The sequence below is a fragment of the Alnus glutinosa genome, chromosome 1, assembly GCF_958979055.1.
Source record: "Alnus glutinosa chromosome 1, dhAlnGlut1.1, whole genome shotgun sequence".
In the NCBI taxonomy this organism is placed as follows: Eukaryota; Viridiplantae; Streptophyta; class Magnoliopsida; order Fagales; family Betulaceae; genus Alnus; species Alnus glutinosa.
In genome coordinates this window covers 28,524,419-28,551,166 of record NC_084886.1, presented here as the reverse complement: position 1 = coordinate 28,551,166, position 26,748 = coordinate 28,524,419, and the positions used below count along the sequence as shown (strand labels likewise).

Genomic DNA, 26,748 nt, shown 5'->3' with positions numbered 1-26,748 from the left:
ACAGCTAAGCATTATTCAATAATGTCAAGTGGTTTAAATTTATCATTGAATTTCTAATGCCCCAAAATAGGACGAGAAAAACAAGGTTTCATGTACATAAAAAAATTTCTGATCGTTAAAAAGATAAGATTGTTATTTCAAGAGATAATACGACGGGATCTTGATAGCACCGCCACAACAAATTACAAATTCTCTTAGCTAAAACCCTCCTATTAGCTAAATATACCCAACCTAATATCAGGCCTTTTTCACCTCAAAATAAAATATAGTTACTCCATTTTGGTGTGTTTTTCCAGACTAGGCTAGTAGATTTGTATTTGTTGATTAAGATTTCTTCGTGTAGATTTCTACTACTACTACTACTACACCTGAAAAAAGCAAAAATTACTTCACAAATATCACAGTGGACTTCCTCTAACATTAATATTTCTTCATGACTTATAAATAAAAAAAAAAAAAAAAAATTCTTCAAGCAAGGTTAAAGCTCTTTGTATACGGAGGAAACATGAATTAGTAGACAAGTAGTGTATTTAAGTGATGTAAGAAATAAGGAGGCCTCTTAAAAGTTAGTGGCTACTACGAGTTTCCCCTCGATTTTCTATCAATCTTCTCCACACCATCTTCCCGCAATGAATCAAAGTCAAGATGGCAATGAGATAGAGGAGAGGAATACTGATCATGCAACCCCCTGATCCAAAATTTACCAGCGTCTGAGAAAGCATAAGCCAAAAAAACATATCACTAACTGATTAACTTAATATATATATATATATATATATATATATATAAAATATCATGAAATGAGTATCCCAGTTTCAAGCAAATTTCAATTTGATACCAATGATCAACAACTATCATGCTTATTTGTTACCATCACCACAAATCCAACGGTAAAACCCCCTTCGTATTCTACCACTAAAATGACAGCCTTTGAATCTTATAACAAGTGACGCCATTTTTTAGTCTCCAGGGATGTATATTTTCATCCAGCTTACCCTTATATAACTCAGGAAAATGGTTTCAGTTGTTCATTCTCTTGTCTAAAATTCAATTTTGGACAAAAATTTTATCTCAGATAAATCTGAGTTATACAGGCAATATACAAAATGAACAACCTAACTAAAAAGAGTAAAGCGAAAAAAGAAAGTCACTAAAACTAATCGCTAAATGAGACACATACACCGCCGTCCAAAGATACAAAGAAATAACATCTCTCATAGACTTCTCCCTCTCCTCAAAATTTCTATCATTCCTTTCCTTCCATAAACACCAAAAGAGGCACATAGGCACCATTTTTCACACTACAGCGCTCCTTACCTACCAGAGGACCACCAATAATCATACAAGTCAATGACACGTCTAAACATAATCCAAGACATCCCAAAGCGATTGAAAATAACACTTCAAATAGCATAAGCCACATTACAATAAAGAAGAATGTGGTCCACACATTCTCCATTCCTTTTTCACATGCAACATCTGTCCATCACGATGATGCGCCACCTCCTAAGATTATCCAAAGTGAGGGTCTTCCCTAGAGCCGCCGACCACGCAAAAAAGGCTGCCCTTAAAGGAGCCTAAGTCTGCCAAACACTCTTCTAAGGGAAGCTGCTACCTTCCAAACAAGCCAAAGAACTATATAAGGATTTAACCGTGAATTTTGGAAGGATTCCACCACAGCTTATTTACACATCCTCTTCTCACTTTACTGGAATGCAGCACCTGAAAAAAAAAAGAGGCAAAGCCATCAACCTCCCAATCCTGTGCCACTCTTGTGAAGCTCACATTCCATTGGTTGGAGCCTCCCAAAAACTCTAAATTATCTGCAATAGAGGCGTCCTTCTCACGTCCAAGACCATATAAAACCGAAAAAGCTACTTTTAGAGTTGTTTCCCCACACCATTGGTCACGCCAGAAGCTAATCTTCGACCCATCCCCCACCACAAAACTGGTAAAGATGGAAAGTTTATCCGACCATTTCCTGATATTCTTCCACAACACCACCCCCAAAGACTCCTACGGGCTCTAGAGAACACCAACCTCCCCATAAACTGCCAAATTTAGAGTCCACGGCTACTCTCCACCAAGCCTCTCTCTCAAACCCATAGCGCTACAACCATTTACCTAAGAGAGCATGATTAAACATCATCAAATTTCTGATACCCAACCCTCTCTCAGAGATTGGAGATCAAACCTTAGACCAACTCACCAGATGATTTTTGAACTCATCACCTAACCCACCCCACAAGAAATCTCGTTGGATCTTCTCAAGACGGTTAGAAACACTCGTCGGAATAGGGAAGAGAGACATGTAGTACGTAGGCATATTAGCGAGAGTACTTTTGATTAGAGTAATCCTACCACCCTTGAACAAATACATCATTTTCCAACTGGCCAACCGATTTTCCAGTTTCTCAATAACGCCATCCCAAATATGCTTAGCTTTATAGGAGGCCCCCAACAATAAGCCAAGATACTTGATCGGCTGAAAGGAAACCCCACACCCTAGGATTCGGGACAACCTTCCAAGCTAAGTAACATTCCCAACAAGAACCAAATTTGTCTTAGCCAAATTCACCTTTAAGCACAACACAACTTCAAAGCACAAGAATAAGCTCTGCATATGACGCAAATGAGAAGGAAGAGCATCACAAAAAATCAAAGTATCATCCACAAACAGAAGATGGGAGAAGGAAGTATTGCCCACTGAGAACCTATACAGTGACCCCCCAATAATCGCAGCAATAATTATTCTTCCCAAAGCCTCCATCACAAAAACAAGCAGCAGAAATTTCCTTCCAAAACCACACCTCCTCAACACATACAATAAGAAATCTCAATTCACATGATCATACACTTTCTCCAAATCCATTTTACAGATGACACCTGGCTCGCCAGATTTGATTTGAGCCTACTATCAAGGCATTCATTGGCAATAAAAACCGGATCAAGAATTTGTCTACCTCTAATGAAGGTACTTTGGAACTTAGAGATGATCTTTTCCATAACCATCCTCAACCTATTAGCTAAAGTCTTGGCAATAATTTTGTAAATTTCCCCCATCAAGAATAAAGGGACGCAAGTCCTTGAGATTGGTAGCACCTAGAATCTTCAGAATAAGCGAAGCATTGAGACTCTTCTCAAACTTAATCTAGCATGAAAATCACTAAAAACCTTCATAATGTCCACTCTCAACACATGCCAGCAAGCTTGGAAGAACGCCAATAGAGAAGCCGTCAGGGCCCCGCACCTTGTCACAAGTCATCACTTACACAATCTTCCTCACTTCCTCCTCTCCAAAATTTCACTCCAACCAACAAGCCTCGGACTCCCAAATGGAGTCAAAGGACAAACCATCCACAATCTTCCTCACTTCCTCCTCTCCAAAATTTCACTCCAACCAACAAGCCTCGAACTCCCAAATGGAGTCAAAGGACAAACCATCCACCAATGACCTCCGACTACACTGCTCTGTAAATAACTTTTGGTAGAGCTGGCCAATTTGCTCGCTAATCTCAGCATGATTAGAAGAGAGCCTACCGCCAATCAATAAGGAATCTATAGAATTATACCTTCTATTAGAATTGGCATTGGGATGAAAAGATTTAGTGCACTTATCCCCCCCCCCACCCCCCCACCCCCCCTCCCTCCCTCCCTCCTCTCCTTAACCACAACACCCTAGATTTCTGCCGCCAACTCACCTCCTCCATGAGAGAAGAACTTTCAAGCTCACTAACAACTTCAGCCTTCTTGGTTAACTCCTATGCCCCTAAGGCCCTCCCTTCTTCGATGACATCAAAGATTTGTAATTCTTCTAGAAGACTCCTCTTTCTCCTCTCAACCTTGCCAAACACCTTGTCATTCCATTTCTTCAAATCAAGTTTCAAAGCCTTGAGTTTACGCGCTAAGACAAAATTAAGCATACCTTGGAAATAGTACGATTCCCACCATTGTTTCACCAAGCCCACAAAGCCTTCCACCTTAAGCCACGTGTTTTCAAATTTGACGGGCCTACTCCCCCCTTAAGGCATCGCCACAATCAAGAAGAATGGGGAAATGATCTAAACAAAGGTTGGGGAGTCTTCTTTGGGACACAACCAAAAACAACTCCTCCCATTCCGGGGAGATAAGGAATCTATCAATCCTGGACCACACGGGGAGATCATGCGAAATTGACCAAGTAAAAGCACCACCACCAAGGGGAAGGTCCATCAGATCCTGATCAGAAATACAATTTGAAAACTCCAACATGGCAGAACGAGAACTAGCCGCACCCAACCTTTCACTCGAAAAGCAAGTGACATTGAAGTCCTCCCAATACACCAAGTCAAATCCCACCAATTGCGCAAGCCAGCCAACTCCTCCAATAAAAGCCTTCTATCCCTATCCGAATTAGGGCCATAAACACCTACAAAGACCCAAGTGGAATGATCAGCAACATTCCTAAAGGAGACAGCCAAAGAGTAGGCCCCCACACACTCATCCACCTTCTCTACCACCCTATTATTCCTCAAGATCAGGATGCCTCTTGAAGCCCCTCTGGAATCCAAACAACACCAATCAACATGACTACAAACCCATAAACTGCGCACAATACTACGCGACATAGATCAAGCTTGGTTTCTTGAAGGCATACAATGTCCACCTTCCAATTCTAGAGCAAATTCCTAACTTTCAAACATTTAGACCTGTTCAACCCTTCTCACGTTCCAGGAAAGAATCCTTAGCTTCATAAAAACACCGCACAAGCCCTCACCTTTCCTTTACCACAATTAGAGCACTTACCTGGAGTATTGTAGTCCACTAAACACTCCAAATTCTTGAGCACCCTTTGAACTTTCGAACCACGTTTGGAGGAGGTAGCCAGTGACTCAAGCCGGCGTTCCTCTTCAAGAAATGTCAAGAGGGCCAAAAGTTGATCATGATGACCCTCACACGAGATCCCCACAATGGGATAAATTGCCTTCGCACACTGCACAACCCAATTGAAGTGACCCGGTTCACCCACCAAACATGGAGAATAAGAACCCAAATGAGAAAGTAGAACGCCTTCTCCATCCCTATCACTCTCAACCTCAAGGCACACCTCCCTGTCAACCTCATCTCCAAGGCGCAAATAACCAACACAACTAACCTCTTCAAAGTATTGACCCTCCTCTAGAGGTGAAGCCAAAACAGATAACCTAGGAGACTAAAAACAAGGGGCAAGAGCAGCAAAACCTAGAGATTGAAGAGGACTCCGGATTCAAACTCAGAACCACTAGCAGGTGACACCACAGAGGTAGAAGAGCACCCCTCCACCTCATTCTTAGCCGGGAAGCCTATGAGAGAATCCACCCCCGTGAGCCGCAAAACTCCCAAAGAGAAGCTCTCTACCGGAATGGACTGAGCGACAAAGCCATCAGCGAGAACACCCCAAACCGAAGGAGAACCAGCTTGCCGAATGAAGTGACAAAAGCTCCCTCCGGCGATATCTGGGCTTCGTGTTGACCATTGTGCAGGAGCAAGAAAGAATCACCGGCGATATCTGCCTCCTCCAAAGAAGACCTAGCCAGCCGGACGTCAAGATTTGTAGTCACCGAAACGTGCCCAACCACTTGCGCAGACAGACCTACGGCCTTAACACATGGCAAAACGAGAACCGAGCCACTGGCAACCTCTAGCCTTGCCAGAGACGACCCATCAAACCAGACAGCATAGACCCCATCACCAGAACCAAAACCTCCACCGACGTCAAACGGCAACAAAGACCCGCAACCCACGCCCAAACTCCGACTTAGAATTTCTCTTGAGAACCCATCTCTTCCTCCCCTTCTTACGCCCAACACCTTTGGGCTTAAAGTCAGGCCCACACATTTCTAACCCTTCTAGAATACTTTTTTTTGATAAGTAAGAAATGTTTTATAAAAAAAGAATAAGGAACCCCTAAGTATACAAGGAGTATACACAGGAACAACCAAACCAGCCCACAAAAAGAAACCCAATTAAACCCACAAGAACCTAAGCCCTTAAACTCAAAACCCACAAGGAGCACTCAAAGCAATCGAAAAAATAAATAAATAAACCCACAAGGACCTAGCCCTTAAACCTAGAACCCACAAAGAGCACTCAATGCTACAGCACCTAAGCCTTTCATTTCCTTTTCCTAGAGAGCACGCTTGCATCGCCGTAGTTAATGAAGCATTTCAGATTTTACACCTCTCTCCTCCCTTTGATCTTAAGACGCGTACCCTTATTAACCCGATGGAAATTCTCTTCAATGGCATCCAAGATCGCAAAGGACGGATCTTCATCCTTAACAACATCTAACACCCAATCCAAGGGCATGTAGGGAGAACAGACACCCAAGGGCTCGATCCACTTCGACCTTTAACTTCACAAGTTGTCCCTTCCACTCCCAAAGTAGAGCATGCGACTTCCCCTTTCCTATCAGCCTGCGCTCCCCCACGATATCATCACCGAAATGGCAAGCTAGCTTACCTCGAGCTGCAGAACCAAGCATTAGATTGAGACAAACCCAGTAGATTCTCAACATTAGTGAGGTCCTTACCCAACAGATCCCCTAACCCCATCGTCACCTTCTCTGTCGATAAGAGGCTGGCCACTAATCTCAGCACCTCCACATAAGACGGCACACCTTGATCATCTTCCCTAATAAACCCAATCCCTCTGGTAAGAGCAGCACCTTGAACCAACCCTAGCTCAATTATCTTCCTAGGGTCCTTCATCACCGACGGCTAAGGAAAAATCCCAGTCCCAATTGAAGCTTCAAGAAATGCATTCACCTTACCCAACTCAGTGACAAAACAGCTCCAGCCCTGCCCCTCACGACCCTCAAGAATCAGAATGAGCCCTCTCCGACCACCCACTGCATAAACCGCCACCTCCAAGAACCTGGCGGCAGTGTTCCCACCTCTCCTAACAATGAGAACCTTCGACCCCTCCTTGAAGGACTTGACAAACTTCTTATCCCCTAGGAACCACAACAAATCCTCCATCATCGATACCAACCAATCGATACCAACCAATTTTTTGGGTTTGAGGTCCCAAAAAATCTAGAGATCATACCAAGATATTTGTCAGCAAATGTGTTTGCATATATAAAATCATGCTTATATTTGATAATATGATTGCAATCTTCTTAAGTTTGAACAATTAGTTTTGTCAAGCACTTAGTATGTTGTTTTCTCTCTTTTGTAACATATTGAAGGTTAATGTTTCTACTTGATTTTGTAAAGCCAGTTTGAAGTCAATTCCAGGAAAGGCAAACACATATTATGAGGCTGTCCAACTTCAAGACTATTGAGGATTGATAGTTACTAGATTTTTGAACATAGAACGTTACAAGACATACAGCATGGATTTGTAAGAACATGTTCTTACCGCCATTCCTGCAACGAGATGAACTACAGGAACAAAAAGTTGGTCCACTTTATTCCCTTCTGCATATCCATTAAACGCAATGACCATTGAAAAGGTGTGAATCGTAACAAATGCCAGGGAGATGATTGCTGACACAAATAAGGCAATGATTGTCAGACAAATAATCCTTATAACACCAATTTTCAGAATATCTGTCAACTACAATCGATTCACACAAATAGTAACCAATCAGAAAAGTCCACTTCAATCATTCCTTCACTTATTCTAATCTACATGTTGCATAAAGTTACAATATGCTCAAGTATTTAAGTTTTCGTAAGTTTATAACATATGGATGCATGTAAGAAACTGATTTTTTTATTTAAAACAAAAAAAAAGCCCTCAACTCACCAGAAACAAGAAAAAATGGTATCCTAGAGCACCTGTCGACGACAAATGTAGCTGGACCAAATGCTGGTGTTAAGAGGCTGAGACAGAAAAAAACAGCATGGGCCATACCATGACCCAAACCACCAGCTGCACGCAATTAAATGAAATTAGCATATCATATTAGAAAGAGAAGATGTTGAGACTGCACAAAATGATACTTATTGAAGAAAATTTTCCAAAAAAAAAAAGCAAGCTGGAGAGGAGTGAAAATATTGCAAACAATCACACGTATCTAAAATTTCACAGAGGGACAAGAAGGTTCCCAATCTTGATATAAACGCCTACCTTGACTATTGTGACATATGCTCAATTGGTAACACCATATAGTTGGCAATCACCATTTGAGAATATGTAGAACAATTTCAAATTTGTTGGAGTTTATTAATCTCCTAAATTTTAGATGCTATATTTTCTTCCTAGGTGATTCTCTTGTATATCTCTTGTTCCCTAGGGTTGGGTTCCTCTTTTGTACTATTAATCAATACAATTGCTTGCCCAGAAAATAATAATAATTAAAAACATTGTTTATTTATTATTAAAAAAAGAATAATGTTATTTAATATACTATTATACGACTGTCATACAACTAAGATAACATGGTAGTGAAAATCAGCCTTTGGATTAACAAAGGCTTGTAAAAGAAAAAATCAGTGGCTGATTTTCACTGTCATGTCATCCCAGTTGTATGGCAATCATATAGTAGTTTGTTAAATAGCATTTCTCTTTAAAAATAGGGATAATTGCACCGGAGGTCCCTGTGGTATACCATAATTATTTTTCACTCCCTATGGTTTAAAAAGTTCACTGGAGGTCCTCGTGATATGCAATAATTACAAATCGATCCCTGGCGTCAAATTCTGTTAAAATTTTTAACAGATTCCGTCAAATGCCACGTCAGCGCCACGTGTCGTCATCTTATTGGTGACACGTGGCGCTGACATGTCTAATTTTAATAAAATAATATAAATTTATTAAAAAATAAATAAAAAATACTTATTTTTTTAAAAAAAAAAAACAAAAAAGAAAAAAAAAAAGAAAAAAACAAAAATGGGAAAGGGGTGGCCAGGCCACCAACAGCCCATGGGGGTGGCCGCGCGCCACCCTCAGAGGCCGCCGGCGGTGGCGCGCGGCCACCCCCAGTGGCCGGGGGTGGCGCGCGGCCACCCCCAGGCCATTGGGGGTGGCCTTCGGGCCACCCCTAGATCTTCTAAGGGTGGCCCGATGGCCACCCCCGGCCACTGGGGGTGGCCGCGCACCACCCCCAGAGGCCACCTGGGGTGGCGCGCGGCCACCCCCAGTGGCCAGGGGTGGCCATCGGGCCACCCTTAGTAGATCTAGGGGTGGCCCGAAGGCCACCCCCTGGGCCTTGGGGGTGGCCGCGCGCCACCCCCGGCCACTGGGGGTGGCCGCGCGCCACCCCCTGCAGCCACTGGGGGTGGCGCGCGGCCACCCCCAGTGGCTGGGGGCGGCCAGGCCACCCCCAAAGGGGTGGCTGGGCCACCCCTTCAGCTTCTTTTTTTTTTTGTTTTTTTTTTTGAATTTTTTTTATAGAAAAAATAAGTATTTTTATTTATTTTTTAATAAATTTATATTTTTTATTACGATAGACACGTGTCGCCATCTTATTGGCGACACGTGGCGCTGACGTGGCATTTGACGGAATCTGTTAAAAATTTTAACAGAATTTGACGCCAGGGATCGATTTGTAATTATTGCATATCACGAGGACCTCCAGTGAACTTTTTAAACCATAGGGAGTGAAAAATAATTATGGTATACCACAGGGACCTCCGGTGCAATTATCCCTTAAAAATAAAAATAAAATAAAAAAGATAAAGAAAAAGAATGGTGTAAAACATTCTCAACCTAGAAACAATAGTGAGCGTCTTAGCAATCTTTCAAGGCATTGGGCTTTGGGCGTTTCAAGAGGCCTTTGCATAAGCCCAAGAGCAAACCCATCTTCAGGTGTGTCCTCAAGCAGCTGAAGTCTAGGTCTCATTTAGGTTGCTCTTCCCCGAGTTTGGATGCAGATCACGAGGTTCGAGCTCCCTAGACTCTCCAGCGTCCACATCTAAAGATTCCCGCCATGCCAGTGACTCTCCTCCTTCTACGAGTGTAGATGCTGGGTATGGACTTGTTCTGGGTGTTGATCCGTGGGTATCGCCAAAGGTTCTAGGTTCTTCTCCGATCGATGTTCGACCATGGTGTCAATGGGCCCTCTTCAGCCACCGAGGTTGCATCGAGGAAGGGTCCTTCATCAGAGTTCTCTTTTGAGCTTGCTCTTGAGGTTTTGACAGGGATGAATTCTTCTCCGAGGACCACTCAGAAGGAAGTAGTGGTTGCCCCTCCTTCAGCGACCGTTCCGACGTCCTTTGTGCATGCCTCTCTTTTTTCGGGGGTCTCTTCTCAAGCAGTCACATACGCAACCATTGATTTTGTCTGTCTTGGTCCGACAGGATGGGCTTAGACCGAAGACTACTTTGCTTGCTACACAAGTAACGTCGACGGCTGCTCTCTCATGGACTCTAAACCGCTATTTTTAAACTTGCGCAAGCTTAAGGTCTTGAATCTGTTTTACTCTTAGTCATTTTCTGGGATGACCTTGTCTCCTCCAACGGAGGCTCTTTCTCAAGCGCATGGGTCTCCTCTGGAGTTGGCGATGGATGCTGCCCAGGTTACGATCTCTACTTCTCTGGTGTCTATGGTTGTTTCTCAGTCCTCGTCTGTCCTGGTGAGGCCAGATACCGCCAGTGGGTGCTTCTCGCCAGCTTCTCAACCTTTAGCCTTTGTTTTGGCATTGTTAGTTGACAGTGCCCCACTTTTTGTTTCTATGGCGTCAGCGTTGAAGGTTGTTCATCAAGAAGCTACAGCCACCGCGAGTCATGTTGATTGGCAATCTGGGATTGACTCGGATGAGGAGGAAGACAATTTATGGGCCGAGGGAGAAGATTACTCGTGGGAGGGTGATGAAGCCTTTCCCCAGGCTCATAAGGAGGGTGATGATGTAGCTGTTGCTATGTTTCTGCCGGGTGCTTGGTATTTCACCCAGGCTTTGGATGGGATGTCTCGGGTCTCTCCCCCTCTTCCTTCGAAGGCGGTTTCCACTTCCAAGCTGAAAGGCCAGAGGGAACTTAATAATTTGAAGTGTTCAGTTAATTATTAGGGGTCCAGCCGCGGTAAAGGCATAAGAAAGTAGGGTTGTTGCCTTGGGTTGTTGGGTTCTGTGTTTGCTTGGGCTGTTCTGTGGGTCTTGGATCTTGGGTCTTGTAGCTTTTTTTTTTTTTTTTTGGTGTCCTTGTGTATACTTCTAGTGTACTTTAGGGGCGCTTTACATTTTTTTAAAAAAAATCGCTTGATTATATATATATATATATATATATATCTTTTAACTAATAGTAAGGGTTTCATCAATTTAAATAGAGCTTTTAAATGAGGTTATGTTGATCCCTTCACCAGTTTCAGTTGTTCTTATTGTAATCAAATACAACTTGACATGGAAATTTTTTCCCACATAGGAAGCCTTGTCTCATGTAGTAATCAAAACCTTTGAAGTTGTGCAAATTATATCCTTAGGAGACCCTTTGTACGAGGAACACCCCCCCCCCCTCCCCTCCGGTTGATGTACTTTCAATTAACAATCACTATCTGTTCATCTTTTTTTCTTTTCTCTTGACATATTTTCATCAAGAAACCATGCTACTATTTTCAATTTAGATGTCTCTCTTGTATACTTCCTTCCCTCTTTGCTTTTTTAATAAAAATTTGATTACTTATCAAAAAAAAGAAAAAAAAAAAATACTCCTGGCAGCAGCTTAGATCCTGCTATCTGCTAAACCATGGTAAAATATATCCATAATGCTCAGCAATTACTTACAAATAAAATTCAGTAATCGACATATTACAATCTAGCAAGCAACTATCCTTTGGAAAAAACCAACAAAAAGCACTAAGCAGTAACTACCTAAATTGCATCTTGCAAGGATGACAGAGATTATTAACAACAACCTGGTTTTTGAATTATTGATGCCAATAAAAACAAAGTATCATTGCAAGGCCAACTCAAAGGTAATCTATAGGAACATGGGGTCACAAGAAGCAATCTCAACGACACAAATAGGAGAATGAAACAAATATAAAGCTTACCCAGTGCAATTTGCATCTTATCTGTCAGAAATAGGTGTGGTTTTGAGACTCTTTCAGCAAAACCATCCAGTATGTCTTCCAACCTCCTATATAAAAGTCCACCAGAGAAGGTAAGCCAGGAGGAAAAGAATGAGAGAGAGAGAAGAGATATCACAGAGATCACCATACCCTACAACATAAGACCAAGAAAATCATGGCTGACAACATCTGTGTCTATATAGGATTCTAATAAAGATTCTTTTCCTTTCTATTTTACTTTTCTAATAGCTAGAAGATCCCAACATATATCTCTATAAACATCAAATCACAACGCTCTAAGAAAAAAAAAAATGAAAGACTTATATAAGTATCAGAGCGAAAGAGCAACAATTACATTTCAAGCAGAAAGGTTATCATCCTGACAACATGGGAGAGGTTCTTCGGAGCATCAAGGTTGTTCCAATATTAAATTTTGTTTTTGCGATGTGTTTTAATGTTCAGTTAATTTAATAAAATAATAAAAGCTAGAAACTACAGCATTTAGAAACAAAAATGAAAGATTTATATAAGTATCAAAGCGAAAGAGCAACAATTACATTTCAAGCAGAAAGATTATCATCCTGACAACATGGGAGAGGTTCTTCGGAGCATCAAGGTTGTTCCAATATCAAATTTTGTTTTTGCGATGTGTTTTAATGTTCAGTTAATTTAATAAAATAATAAAAGCTAGAAACTACAACATTTAGAAACAGTCAGATTCCTAGTTTTTGCAAAACAAAACTTTTTTCATTTGTAATATGCAGAAGCAAAGGTAATAGTCTGAATACAAGTGACTGAGAAATGATTGACATATGAATAACCTTCAAAAGGCTAACAAACTGTGGCTGCATGTAAGAAAACATGAGCAGGGAAAACTTGCAGAGCAATTAGGCAGAACCAGCCCCATAAGTAAAAAGCTACCACAGAAAATTACAGAATCTTTTTTCTTTTCTTTTTTTTGATAAGTAATCAAAAGCATAGCTACCAAATCCACTTTACTATGAACTCCCTCTGGTCCATAAATTACACCCAATTTTACTTTTAAGCATGTGCCGCTAATGGACTCCAGAAAGATTATTAAATTACCAACATTTGCTAGCATTGTTTTAGTCTCTGGGTTTTGTGGGCTGGTTTTGTAATGATCTTTGGGTTTCCTTATGTTTTTGGGTTTTTCGGGTGTTTTTCCTCTCTCCTCTTGCTCTCCTGTTTTGGTTTCCTCTTTGTATATTTCCTGTATGCTTAGGGGCGCCTTTTACGCTTTTTATAAAATTCTCTACTTACTTATCAAAAAAACATTTGCTAGCATTGTGGATAACAACTCACTTTTGCCAATATATCTAAACTTGCCTGCCCTCCCTCCCTCCTGATATCCCTTTTCTTACCCTCAAATTCACTGTAAGTGCTTTTGGAAATTATCCAAATATTTTCTCCATTCCCCCAAATTCTGAATTCTTCTATTCCCTTTTCACAAGCAATGGTTTCAACCCAAATCTATCATTTCATACAGACGAGAAATTCAGAGCATGAAATTCTACAAGGCTTAAAAAACTCCAGGCTGTGCTTAGTAAGTATATGTTCACTGAAGAAACAGGGCCTCATCCAAGCAAATGATGAATAAACAACATGTGCATGTATCTCAATGTGGTATTGCTAACCACAAAACAGAGAACTCCAGAATAGCTTAAATTCATATAAATTTTCAAAGAATAGTAACATATATGCATTGGAAGGAACTACCACGATATGGACTTACTTGTAGACTTTCCAGAAAAGAACCCGAAGCCCTTCTTGAAAAGCAACAGATGTGAATATAAGTAGTCCATAAGGCCACCAAGTCGTTGATTTCAGCGGAAGAAAACCCCTCCACACTCCCGACAGCAAAATCAGACTTATTAGCCACAAAAGCGTACTACATGCATGAAACAAGAAAGACTATAAACAGATTATGTGAAAACCAACATGTGGATAATGTGCTCCTGTCCTTTTGCATTTCGTTTTTAAATTATTTTTCTTGTATAAATCCCAAGTATGAGGAATGATATAATATCTATAAACTATAATTGGGATATAAAAAAAAAAATTTAAAAATAATAATAAAAAAAAATTAAAAAAAAAAAAGAGAGAGAAAGGAAGATAATATTCTTAGGATAGAAATTTCCTATAAACCGGTTTGTAGGAAATTTTCTACAATTCTCATATAATATTGACATGTGTCTCTTGGCATATGAGAAGCACATGTTGTTTTAATAACATATATTTCTCATATGCTTTTTTAATAGCTTTAATAAAAAATTAAAAAAATAAAAAATAAAATAAAATAAAATATATTTCTCACATGTTTAAATGACACGTCATTTTTAAATGTAGATTGTAGAAAATTTTCTACTGACCAATTTGTAGGAAATTTATGTCCATATTGATATTGTTTGAAGTCCGTCCTGGAAAAGCTCATTCTAACCCCATCTATGCACATATAAAACTTGCGCCAACAAGAGTTTTTGCAATTCACGTTAAACCCTTTCACTTCCTATTGATCTTAACAAAACTGAATTACAAATCATGCATGTAGACATACATACATAGCAGCATGTGTGTTGTGTGTGGGTTTATATGTATAAATATTGTCATTAATTCAAGCTAAAATCTGATATGGTAAGTTGATGCTGACGATTTCCAATCTAAAGCCTAACAAATCATCATCTTGACAAAGAAACAACTATTATTTGAGCTTAACGCAGGAATTAATTAACAATGAACTCAGAAGTGCCTCATTCAATTCATCAAATTCGTCTTCCCTGAGTGAATCAGCTACTCCACATTAAGATAATCAGACTACCACTCTGTTTGGTTGCCGTGAAAAAGGAGAAGAAGAAAAAGAGAGAGAGAGAGAGAGAACCCGATCCAATGGCTAATTGCTATTACATTTCCCCTCCCAAAAAACAGAGAATAAATAAATTAAAACATGGTCAGAAACTATAATTAGAAATAAGAAATAGTTAAAACAAGAGGAGGAGGGGAATGAAGAGAACGGCGTCGTACCTAGAGAGGACAGTGAGGATCAAGAAGGGCTTCTTGGAGATGACGCAGGCGAAGAGGGAAAGAGACGGGCCTAGCGCTAGCAAGGCGTACCCGATCCCTGCCGCTACTGTCATGTCCCCCCGCACTTCTTCTTTGGGGTTCTGAGGAGAAGCAAGCGAGAGCCCACAGTCGCACAGAAATGAAAGTGGAAACTGTGGAATGGCTGCGCCTTGAAAAACAAAAAGAAACAAATAAATAAAAAAGTTGAACGGGTGTACAAAATACAAATTACTGTGTTTGGGCCCATACACAAAATATACTAATATAGCGAGGAAAAAAAAAAAAATTCTTTTGCGCCAAAATAAAATCAAAGAAAAAGAAAAGTTTTATTTCTTTCATCGCTATTAGAAATATGGATAATTGCATTACTGGTCCTTGTGGTATACCATAATTATTTTTCACTTCCTATGGTTCAAAAAGTTTATGGAAGGTCCTTGTAGTAAGCAATAATTACAAATCGATCCTTGGAATCAAATTCTATTAAAAATTTTAACATATTTTGTTAAATACCACGACAGCACCATATCAAACCAATAAGATGGCGACACGTGTCTATCTTAATAAAATATATATATATATACTTATTAAAAAAAAAATGGAGGGCAAAGGGGTGGCTGGGCCACCCCCAGTCAATGGGGGTGGCCGCCAAGGGTGGCACGCGGCCACCCCTAGTGGCCGGGGGTGGCCTTCCATTGGGGGTGGCTGCCCACCACCCCAGCTACCCCCACCCTATTTTTGTTTTTTTTTTTTAAAAAAAAAAAGTTTATTTATTTATTTTTTAATAAATTTATATTTTTTTATTCAGACGGACACGTGTCGCCATCTTATTAGTTTGACGTAACGCTGACGTGGCATTTAACAAAATCTATCAAAAAATTTAACGGAATTTGACTCCAGGAATTGATTTGTAATTATTGCTTACCACAATGATCTCCTATGAACTTTTTGAACCATAAAGAGTGAAAAATAATTATGGCATACCATAGAAATCAGTGGTGCAATTATCCCTTAGAAATATGTGCCATTCATTTTTAAGCATTTGATTCATATGAAAAATTAGTGATGCCTAGCAACCTCCAGCGGTGACTAGAAACGGCCAACAATTTTTGGCAATCTCCAGTCAAGGTAGAAAATGAACTATAAGAGAGAGTGCGTGAGAGAATGACAAGTTCAAACTTAGAAAATGGTTTACAATTTAAAAAAAAAAAATAAGGAAAACAATTTTGCTAAAATTAAATAAGGTTTTCCTGGTCAACCAAAAATATTTTTGGTTTGTCACGATTTTCAGTCTTACCAAGCACTGAAAAATAAGGAAAATGTTTTTCTTTTCAGAAAATGTTGTATGTTGAAACAAACAAAGCCTTAACGAAAAGTAAAAATTTTAAGGGCATCTCTAAATTGTTATTTGCTCTTTGTTACAACTGATCATGATTTTTAATATTGTTGGAACAGTTTCTGATACGGTGTGATCATTACGCTCTCTGGTGTTCTTTACATCCCCCGAACCTAAGATCACTACAAAAACTAACACTATTAAGAGAACGCACCGGCGTGGCCGGTAGATCTCACTCCAATGCTTAAGGCAGATTCTAAGGAAAACTATAAGACTACCATTGTCACGCTCCCTGATAAGTGCTGAATGTTACACATTCAAGCCTGTTAATTCATATATGTTAATCTTTTAGTTTTGCTATAGTTTTATGTTTTATGTTGTTTTTCTGTTTTCTTGCATTTTGCAGGTTTTGGAAGAAAAGCACTCAAAATCCATCAAGTTCCAAGCTTAGAACCGATTGCTTCAGAATATTGAAGCCGGCAAATTCAATTTTGGAAAGATCCAACTCCAAATCAATTTTGAATTTGATTGCTGTAGAATATTGAAGTCAGCAAACGTATTTTCTTTGGAAAGATCCGAATCCAATTCAATTTTGGATTTGTTTGCTACAGAAAAGAGAAGCCAGCAAAATCTGTTATTTTTGAAAATATTCTAGAATGAGCATTTCTCTGTAATTTAACAATAACTTTCTTTCTCAAGTATCAGATTGCAGTGAAATTAGCAGCGTTGGACAGCTAATACAAAAGTTAAGAAATATATTTGAAATAGGTTTTTCTTAATTTGAATGTTTACTATGTCAAAATCGTCCCACAATATAGGGCCCAAAATCTAGAAGAATTTGGAATCATTTTCCTTCTTGGATTGGGTTTTCAGTCTCCTACTTGGATTAGGAGACTGACTTTCAATTTTTCTAGGTTTCTAGGGTTTTCCTAATCCCTATAAATAGGCATCTAAACATTAAAGAAAAAATACACAAGCTTTAGGAGATGAATCAGAGGCTAGATCAAAAAGGGTTTTGGTTTTTCTTTCTTCATTTATTTATTTTTTGTATGTATATACTTTTCGTCCAAATTAGTTGTAGTTAATTACTCTTGTTGGGGCTGGATTGAAGCCCTAATCATGTTTCTTTAAGGTTTTCATTTGCCTTGCTATAACTATTTGTGATTCTTAATTGATTATTTTTAGTTTTCTTGAATTCCTCGCACGTTTATGCTTTATCAACATATGTCTATGGTATGAATTTGTTATTTATGTCAATTTATATGACAAAATCCTGGGCATAATAGATTAACGAAAGAACCTCATCACAGGTTCTTGGATTAATCAACATGAAGACAACTGAAATAGATGCAATGTTCCAGGCTTAGTGTGTTTATTGATTTCCACAGTTTTATGCTTTCTTGAAGAACAACTTTGTAGATGCTATGCTAAATCCTTCAAAGAATAAAAGAGTTAGGTCTCGTTTGGTTTGCGGAATGACTATTCCATTAGGAAAATGAATAGTCATTCCTAGGAATAGAAGGTGGCGAAATGGAATGACTATTCCTAATCTTTAGTTTGGTAAGAATACATAGATTTTAATTGGAATTCAATCAAAATTACTAAAAAAGCCCCACATTTTTTTTAAAAAAAAAAAATTGAAAAGAAAATCAAATTATTAAAAAAACAAAAAAAAAAAAAAGAAGAAGAAGAAAACCCATGGGTGGCCGACCACCGATTCGCTTCGGGGGTGGCCGCAACCACCCCCGGAGTGGTCTCCGGGGGTGGCCCAAAGAGAATCAGGGGTGGCCTGGCCACCCCCAAAATACTTGTCGGGGGTGGCCGGCCACTCCCGAGGGAGTCTGGGGGTGGCCTGGCCACCCCCAAAATACTCGTTGGGGGTGGCCGCAGCCACCCCCGATGAGAATTAAGGGTTTGGTTTTTGGTTTTTGGTTTTTTTTTTTTTAAAATAAAATATAAAATAAATTATTTTTTTTGGAAAATATTGCATTTACCCCAAGGAATAGCTATTTCTCTCATTTTTGAGAGGAATAGGTATTCATCTTCGTAAAGGAATAGGTATTCCAATGGGAATACCTATTCCAAGGAATAGACCCCTACCAGGGGTCTATTCCGCGAACCAAACGAGGCCTTAGAGTAGATGTCATGTCTAACTCGTTGCTTAGGAAAATAAATAGTTTTAGGAGTAGATGCCATGCAATTCTGCATATCGTTTCCTAAAAAGAGTGTGATTAGTAGTGAATATCGGAGCCCTACATGTTTATTTATTGATTTTAATTATGTTGTTTACTTTATTTCATTGCAATCATATTTTACTTCATTCAAAATATTTATCTTAGGAAATTCTCTTTGAACACAATTTATCAACCCTAGTGGGAATGATCTCATACTTGCTCTCTATACTATCGTTTTGATCTTATGCACTTGCGAGTAAAGCATACATTTATTCACCTATTATTTAGTTAGATATTTGCACAAGTTTTTGCCATCGTTGCTAGGGATTGTGTTAAATTGTGTTTTTAAAGTTTTTCCTTTTATTTTAGTTATTTGTGTTTATGTTCATCTAAAAAAAAAAAAAATTATTATTCTCATCTGTTTTGTCTGGCTGAAAACTATAAACTTAGCACTACTTGAGAGGTAGCCCAAAAGGAGAATAGGGCACGGGCACCACATCCCAAAAAGCAGTATTGATGCTGCTGAATGCAATGCCATCTATTTTTCTTCTATTTGGTTTTTATTACTTTGCTCTTTACTTTATTTTGTGTTTTGTTTGTTTTGTTTTAACTTGCATACAATAGTACTGCTGCTACTGCATGCATATTTCAATTTTGTTTTGTATTTTCTTCTTTATTTTCATTTCAAGTTTGGCTATTGCACAAAACTGGTGCTCGAGCCATGGGACGCTATGCTCGAGTGATATCTTCCAGAACAGTGGTACTAAGGCCACTTCATGTCCGCCGCGGTTGTAACTTTGGAACCTTTTCTTTTTATTTCTTTTTTTCTTTTTATTTTCTATTGGTTGTTTTTAGTTTTTGTTTGTTTTCATATTTTTAGTTTTTCATTTGTTTTGTTTAATATTTGGTTTTTCAGGGACAAGTGTTCTTGCATTCAAGTTAAGGGGTATGCTATGAGCCATACCTCCCCATTCAAATTTCCAATCTCCCTGGTATATCACTTTTAATTTTATCTACACATTGAGGACAATGTGTAATTTAAGTTTGGGGATATGGAAAAGACACACACACACTTTGTCCAAAAATTTTGAAAATGCACATTCTTGTTATTTTTGCGACTTTGGCTGATCTAAAAACTGTAATTTGAATTTCATTGGTGAGCTAAGAATGTTAAACACGTGATCATTTGAAAAAGATTCTAAAGCCCTACTACTTACTTTTGGCATCTAAGGATTCACTTATTTCAATTTAAACTATCACGAGCACATTAGCACATAGTTTGTGAGGTATGATATGTGAACCTGACTATGTATGTTTCAATGTCTTGGGTGAAGCTGGGTGACTTGTTGGATGGATACATTGAAATATATATATAAAAACATTTTTTGAATTTTTACTAAGTAACTGGACTTCTTGCCTCATTAAGCAATGAATGTTCATGTCAAAATGTGAGAAATTTGGATTGACTAATCCCATGGCTAGTTTAGTTTCATAGCCTTTTTTACTCGAGTTAGTAAGCTCATTGGGGTGTTTTTACACCTAGTGCCATAAAACCATCTTGTTAGTTTTGTTGGCTGGATTCTATTGACAATATCACTATTATGCATTGTTGTTGATCTAAACAGGGATGCCGTATATTTCAAAATCTTCAAAGTATTTAAAGTTTATTTCTCTAAGATGGAAAGTGCCTTATTATGACAAGTTTCAATGTCACAAGCTGCAAGAAGGCTATTTTAGTGTTCAAGGAAGATTCTGTGTAAATTCTAACTCAGAAAAGTCAGATCATTTGTTTCCATTCGGACGGCATAGTCATGTGTTTGGACACCCATCAATGTCGAGAAGCTTATGAACTGTTCAAGGTTGCATCCATCCAGATGTCATGGTAACACATCCGGATGCTCCTCAGAGTTCAAGAAGATTCCAGCTTTTCTTTGCAGACACGGATTGGGAAGACAGTCTGGACGATATGGCAACACAGTCTGGACGCCAAGTCCTTAATAAGGAAATTGTGTGCAGACAATTTACAACCGTTCGGACTCTAGGGCAATGTCGTTCGGATGCGGTCCTTGATAAGGCAATTACGTCCAGACAAGTTGCAACCGTTCGCACTCTAGGGCAACATCGTTCGGACGCAGCCTTAATATGGAGAGCGTGAAACGCGTTATGAAAGACGGTTGCAGTTATCCATTCGGACGCACTCAGCTTCTGTCCGGACGCATCCTAAAGAAGTTCGTTTCAGACTCGACTTAGGTTTTCTTAAGCCTATAAATAGAGGTCTCTAGGTATGTATTCTTTACAGAATTCGGTATTGGATTCTCTATAGCTTAGAGAGGGTGTTTAAGAAAATATTGTAAAGATCTGCTAGCTCTCTAGCTGTTGCTGGTGTGGCCTACTTTGTTCATGTGAAGTCTAGCTTAGAGAGGAGTTCTAAGCTAAAGGAATTCATTGACGACCCCTTCAAGTAGGAGACTTTGGTTGGGAGGCATTCACATTGGGTTACGTGTCAAAGTGCAAGATACGATCGTTGCATAAGGGTATGTGAGTGTTACTGTCTTGTTACTAGTTTTGTCTTTTGAATAGTAGATTTCCTGGGTTTGGTTGCCCCAGAGTGGTTTTTCTCTTAATTGAGTTTCTACTTCATTAACAAAATATCCGTCTCATTTAAATTCTGCACTTTTAATATTTTGTTACACGTTGTTCACACACACACACCGTAATTTAGAAGTCACTTTATTTTTCACATCTAGTTTGGAAAGCATTGGCCTAACACTCGTTACATGGGTCAATTAGAAAGCATAAAGGAACTAAGCATTGCACAGGTTGACTAAAAAGAAAAAGAAAAAGAGAAAGAAAGAAAAATGCACTCTGTTAGTATTTTATGTTGGCTACATTCTGGATGACAAAAACACTTTATGTAATGGTTGCAATTTAACAGGATGATCGGTTCTTATTCAGAGTTTTCATTTATTCGGACAATGTCCATTTTCAAAACATGTGACTGATCACAAGTTTCAAGAAGATGTCCATGAAGATTCCTTGCAAAATTCCAAGACAGAAAAATCGGTTCCTGTGCAACCGTCCGGACGAGCCTTTGAAGGAGTCTGGATGCCCCGCAGTGTTTAGCAGATTAAGTTGAAGATCTCTAGACGTCAGAGCAACACCGTCCGGATGATAGGTCAAGCTTTTCCAAATTCTACACGAAGTTAGATTTCAGAAGTCAACACTGTTTGGGAAGTTTCTGCAAGATGTCCGGACAACGTGGCAACACGTTCGGACTCTGGCCAACATTTTAGAATATTTCAATGTTCCGTTCGAACGCGGAAAGGAGTTCTAGTGAAGATCGTCCGGACGCTCGACCAAGCTATCCGGATGTATACTTGTTATGGAAAGATTTGCACTATTCTGAAAGGCAGTCGCAGAAGACCGTTCAGACGAGGCTAAACTGTCGTCCGAACGCCCGATAGTCAGAGCTCGAATTTGTCCAGATTTAGGAATTTTGTAAGCCTATAAATAGAGGGCTCTAGGCTTGTAAAATGTATGAATTCTGTATCGAATTCCATAGTGTTTAGAGAGGGTGTTTAGGGAGAATCGAAGATCCGTTAACTCTCTAGTCGTTGCCGGTGTGTGCTCAACAGTTCGTGTGAAGTCTATCTTAGGGGTCGGCTCTAAGGTAAAGGAATCCATCAAAGACCCCTTCAAGTAGGAGACTTGTTTAGGAAACGTTCACGATGGGCTTCGTGTTATAGTTAAAGGTATGACTACTACAATAGGTTTTGTGAGTACGAGTGCTTTGTAACTTACTTTATTTTAAAATAGTGGAGTTCCTGGGTTTGGCTGCCCCGGAGTGGTTTTTTTCTTTTCACAGAGTTTTCACTTCGTCAACAAATATCTTGTCTTCTTTAAATTCCGCATTTAAGATATTTTTGCTGCACACAAACACACACAATTGGTTGTTAGAAGTCAATATTTATTTTCAATTGGTATCAAAGCTTGGTACACTCTGTTTAAGATTTATTTCTTGAGTGTGATCTTTTTTACTTCATTTTTTTTTTATATAATGTCTCAATCTCTTCATTGCATTCCTGCCTTTGATGGCTAGAATTATGGGTATTGGAAAGCTCGTATGTGTTTCTTTTTAAAATTTATTGATATTTGGCAAATTGTAGAAACTAGTTGGATTAAACCAAAGGCTACAATTGCCGAACTATTTGTTGCTCAAAATAATGCACGACTTTTTAATGGTAAAGCCCTTCATGCTCTATGTCAAGTGCTATCCCCATCTGAATTCGCAAGAATTTCAAATTGTGAATTCGCTAAAGAAGCATGGCAAATCTTCGAAACAACATATGAGGGCACCAAACTTGTTAAATCTACCAAGCTCCAGATGTTGATTTTTAGATTTGAAGAAATTAAGATGTTAAAGAATGAGACATTCAGTGAGTTTTACACCAGGATCAACGACTTGAGAAACTCGATGGTGAGTCTCGGGAAAAAGGTCTCTGATGCAAAACTCATCAAAAAGATTCTAAGGTCTTTGCCAGAGCGTTTAAGGATTAAAGTGACTTCCATTGAAGAAAGCAAGGACTTAGACTCTATGAAGATTGAAGAGTTGGTGGTAGGGGTGGGCGCGGGCCGGATTGGGGCGGATTTACACGTTTTCTACAATCCGCCCCGCAATGAACGGGTTTAAAAATTGGGATCCGCAACCCATGTAGTTAATGGTCAATCCGATGGGCCACGGGTAGCACGGATTGGGGGCGGGTTTTGCGGGTTCGGGTATTCTTTTTTAAAAAAAAACTTTCTAGGCCCAAAAAAACTTATTAAATTACTGAATTAAAATCAGTTTTTATTTTCTGCCAGTTATCACCTTAAAGGCCTAAATGTGATCCATTAGTCCATAAATGGGGTGGTGAAGCGCTGAATCTGCATGCTCCTTAGCATTTAGCAATCAAAGTAAATTAAAAAGTAATACATATTCATATATTGTAAACGTAGACCGTAGTATTTGGACTTAGTCCAACAAATTTAAAATAAAAAGTTCCAATAAAAAAAATTAGAAACTAAGTCCAATAAATTTAAAGTTCCAACAAAAAATAACAAAACTTAGTCCAACAAATTTAAAGTTCCAACAAAAAAGAACAGAAACTTAGTCCAACAAATTTAAAGTCCCAACAAAAAAAAAAAAACAAAAACTTGGTCTAACAAAAATTAAAAGTGCCAACAAAAGAACTGAATAAGTAATTTAGTAGTCCCATCAACAATTGAATGCTCTAAACCAGCAACAAAAATCAAGAAACCCTGCATGGCAGCATCTTCAACTAATCATCTTCAAACAAAATGCTGACGTTCTTCAAAGTTATTTCTACAAAGGAGAATGAACAAAAAATGATTTACAATCATAATTCAAATTTGATAAATAGAGTAAGTGAATATTTAAATAATAGAAAGCTTACCTGATTCGAGCCTATAACTTTCAGCATCATCAATTATCTCTGAATCATAATCATTGCCACCGCTTATGGGTTTTGACCTTAACCAGTTCTGTGAACATAACAAGGCTTCAACTGTTGCTGGAGCCAACGAACTCCGAAAAGGGTCCAAAACACGCCCTCCAGTATTAAAAGCCGACTCTGAAGCAACCGTTGTAATAGGAATTGCTAAAACATCTCGTGCAATTCGGGCAATTACTGGGAATTTAGTTGAATTCACCTTCCACCAATTCAAAATATCAAAATTAACATTCATTTTCTCTACATCCTCCATCAAATACCGATCTAGTTCCGATTTGCTTTCTACATCACTTTTAGAAGCCCGATACTTTTGGAACTTACTCATGAAGTGAAATGAATTGTCACTACTCTCACTTTCATCTATTGTGGTTGACGAATCACTACCATTATGAACCCGAGAGGAACTCCCACCATTGTTGTCATAATGGTCATATAATTTATCCAAGTGGTGCCTCAATTTTGTAATCATTCAAGTTGCTTGCTCAACACTGAAAACTTCTTTGAACCAATAATCTAATGAATCCAATTTGGTGCGTGGATCAAGAACAACTGCAACAAACAACATCAAGTTAACCCTATCAAGATCTCCCCAATACTTGTTGTACTTCATCTTCATTTTCTCCGCCATGACACTTAATACATAATCTCCACCCTCACTAAAAGCTTGTAAATGTGCTTGGATGCCACAAATCTCTTGGAAGTACATATTTGATGTCACATACAAAGAACCAAAAAGTCGCATGGTCACATCATAAAAAAGTTTTAAAAACTTGAGAAAAACCCTAACATTTACCCAATCCTCAAAAGTGGGAGGTCCCAAACCCCTTCTCCCTTGCCCTCCCTCAAACAACGTAGAAACAAAGTATCCATCTTCTTCCTCCATTAGATGTAAGGCATTTTGACATTTTTCAACAGCTTCTAACATCTTATATGTGGAGTTCCATCTAGTTGGAACATCAAGACACAACAAACGCTTAAACTAAATTTTTTCTTTCTCCATACAAGCCTTAAATTTCTCAAATCTTGAAGGTGAAGACTTCACATATTTCACTGCATTTCGAACCTTCACAATAGAGTCACTAACCTCTTTTAAACCATCAGTCACAATAAGATTTAGTATGTGTGCACAACACCTCATATGCATAAACTCATTATCCAATATGGCGCCCACCTTATCTCTACTTTTTCTCTTCAAGTACTCAATAGCAGTATCATTGGCACTAGCATTGTCAACCGTGACAGTAAAAATGCTACTGATACCCCACTCAAGCATACAAGACTCTATCTTTTTCCCAGTAGTCTCTCCTTTGTGATTAGGAATTAAAGAGAAATTTATAATTCTTTTATGTAAATTCCAATCACTATCAATAAAATGGCAAGTGACACACATATAATTAAGGTTTTGGATTGAAGTCCACGTATCAGTGGTGAGACAAACCCGAGCACCAGTTGTCAAGAACATTGCCCTAAGCTTTTCCTTCTCAGATATAAAAATCTTCATACAATCCTTCATTACAGTATAACGGGAAGGAATTTTAAACCTAGACTCAACCGTTTTCATAAAATCGTGAAACCCTTCACCCTCCACAAACTTAAATGGCAACTCATCCACAATTACCATCTTAGCCAATGCCTCCCTTATTTTTTGAACATTATATTTCGCAATGACAAGATTGCCAACATATCCTTCTCCCATTTGTCCTTCATTCTTAGCATCAAAACTCAACGTTGACTGTGACTTATCTAATTTGCCAAACCTACCAGGATATTTCTTGCAACTATTTCTGATATGTGATAACATGGATGAAGTACCTAGCCTTCTGGGGTGACAACTAAACAATTTGCTACAATAGTTGCATTTTGATTTAGGATCTTTGGGATCACCCCCCTCTACCTTGGTAAAATGTTCCCATACAATTGATTTTTGCACATTTGATTTAGATTTTGGTGGGAGAGCTTCAACTGAATTAGGATTCTGAGTACCAACATTACCAACGCATTCAACATTTTCAGTATTAACGGGAGGCATAGTGCTATCTAAAAGACTAGGAGTAGGAATATGGGAAGCCGAAGCACCAACACTAGAATCAATAGTCTTAGCACCATTATTCGCATTACCAGCCATGAATCTACAATTGGTTTTTTTTTTTTAAAAAAAAAAAAATCATCAACAATTTATAAAATATTGAACTTTATATATATAATAAAATAAATAAAATAAAAAAGATTCATAACAAATACATATACAATTCAGATAATTCGCATATAACCCAAGTTACCCAACCAACAGATTACATATACAATTAAATTTAGGATTTGCATAATTCACAAAGATTTAACATGTTAAAGATTCTCTAAACATAGCATACATGATCTTTCCAAAAAGCCCTCAAGAACATATGTAAATAAGGATATTATAACAAAATATACACGGATTAAAATAAAACACATCAAGATGAGATCAGATTTTGTTACCCATTGATACTCTAAGACTGAAAGACTGAAGTTGAATTGGGGCGAGATCAACTGAAATATATAAAAGAATTATTGTCAGAAACATCAAACATGCTCTGGTATAATATTATTATAGCAAAATCAAATTTTTTAAGAGAGGAAAATATACAAAAGCAGCTGGGAAGATGTACATATTCAGTTATTCACACACTACAGTGACTACACA

General features: G+C 38.6%; 1 protein-coding gene across 2 annotated transcripts; it reads right to left on the bottom strand.

The window, feature by feature from the left end:
• Positions 1-415: 415 nt before the first annotated feature.
• Positions 416-15,225, bottom strand: LOC133878097 (gamma-secretase subunit APH1-like). 2 transcript variants are annotated; one of them, XM_062316605.1, is made up of 6 exons: positions 15,013-15,225; positions 13,727-13,882; positions 11,956-12,041; positions 7,774-7,899; positions 7,384-7,511; positions 416-688 (listed from the first exon to the last, which is right to left on the bottom strand). In XM_062316605.1, the coding sequence occupies exons 1-6, from the start codon at positions 15,123-15,125 to the stop codon at positions 677-679; spliced, it is 621 nt and encodes a 206-aa protein (XP_062172589.1). In that variant the 5' UTR covers positions 15,126-15,225; the 3' UTR covers positions 416-676. The 2 variants fall into 2 exon arrangements, with proteins under 2 accessions (XP_062172589.1, XP_062172582.1); XM_062316598.1 differs by having other exon boundaries at positions 416-710; positions 15,013-15,224.
• Between the last annotated feature and the right edge of the window lie 11,523 nt (positions 15,226-26,748).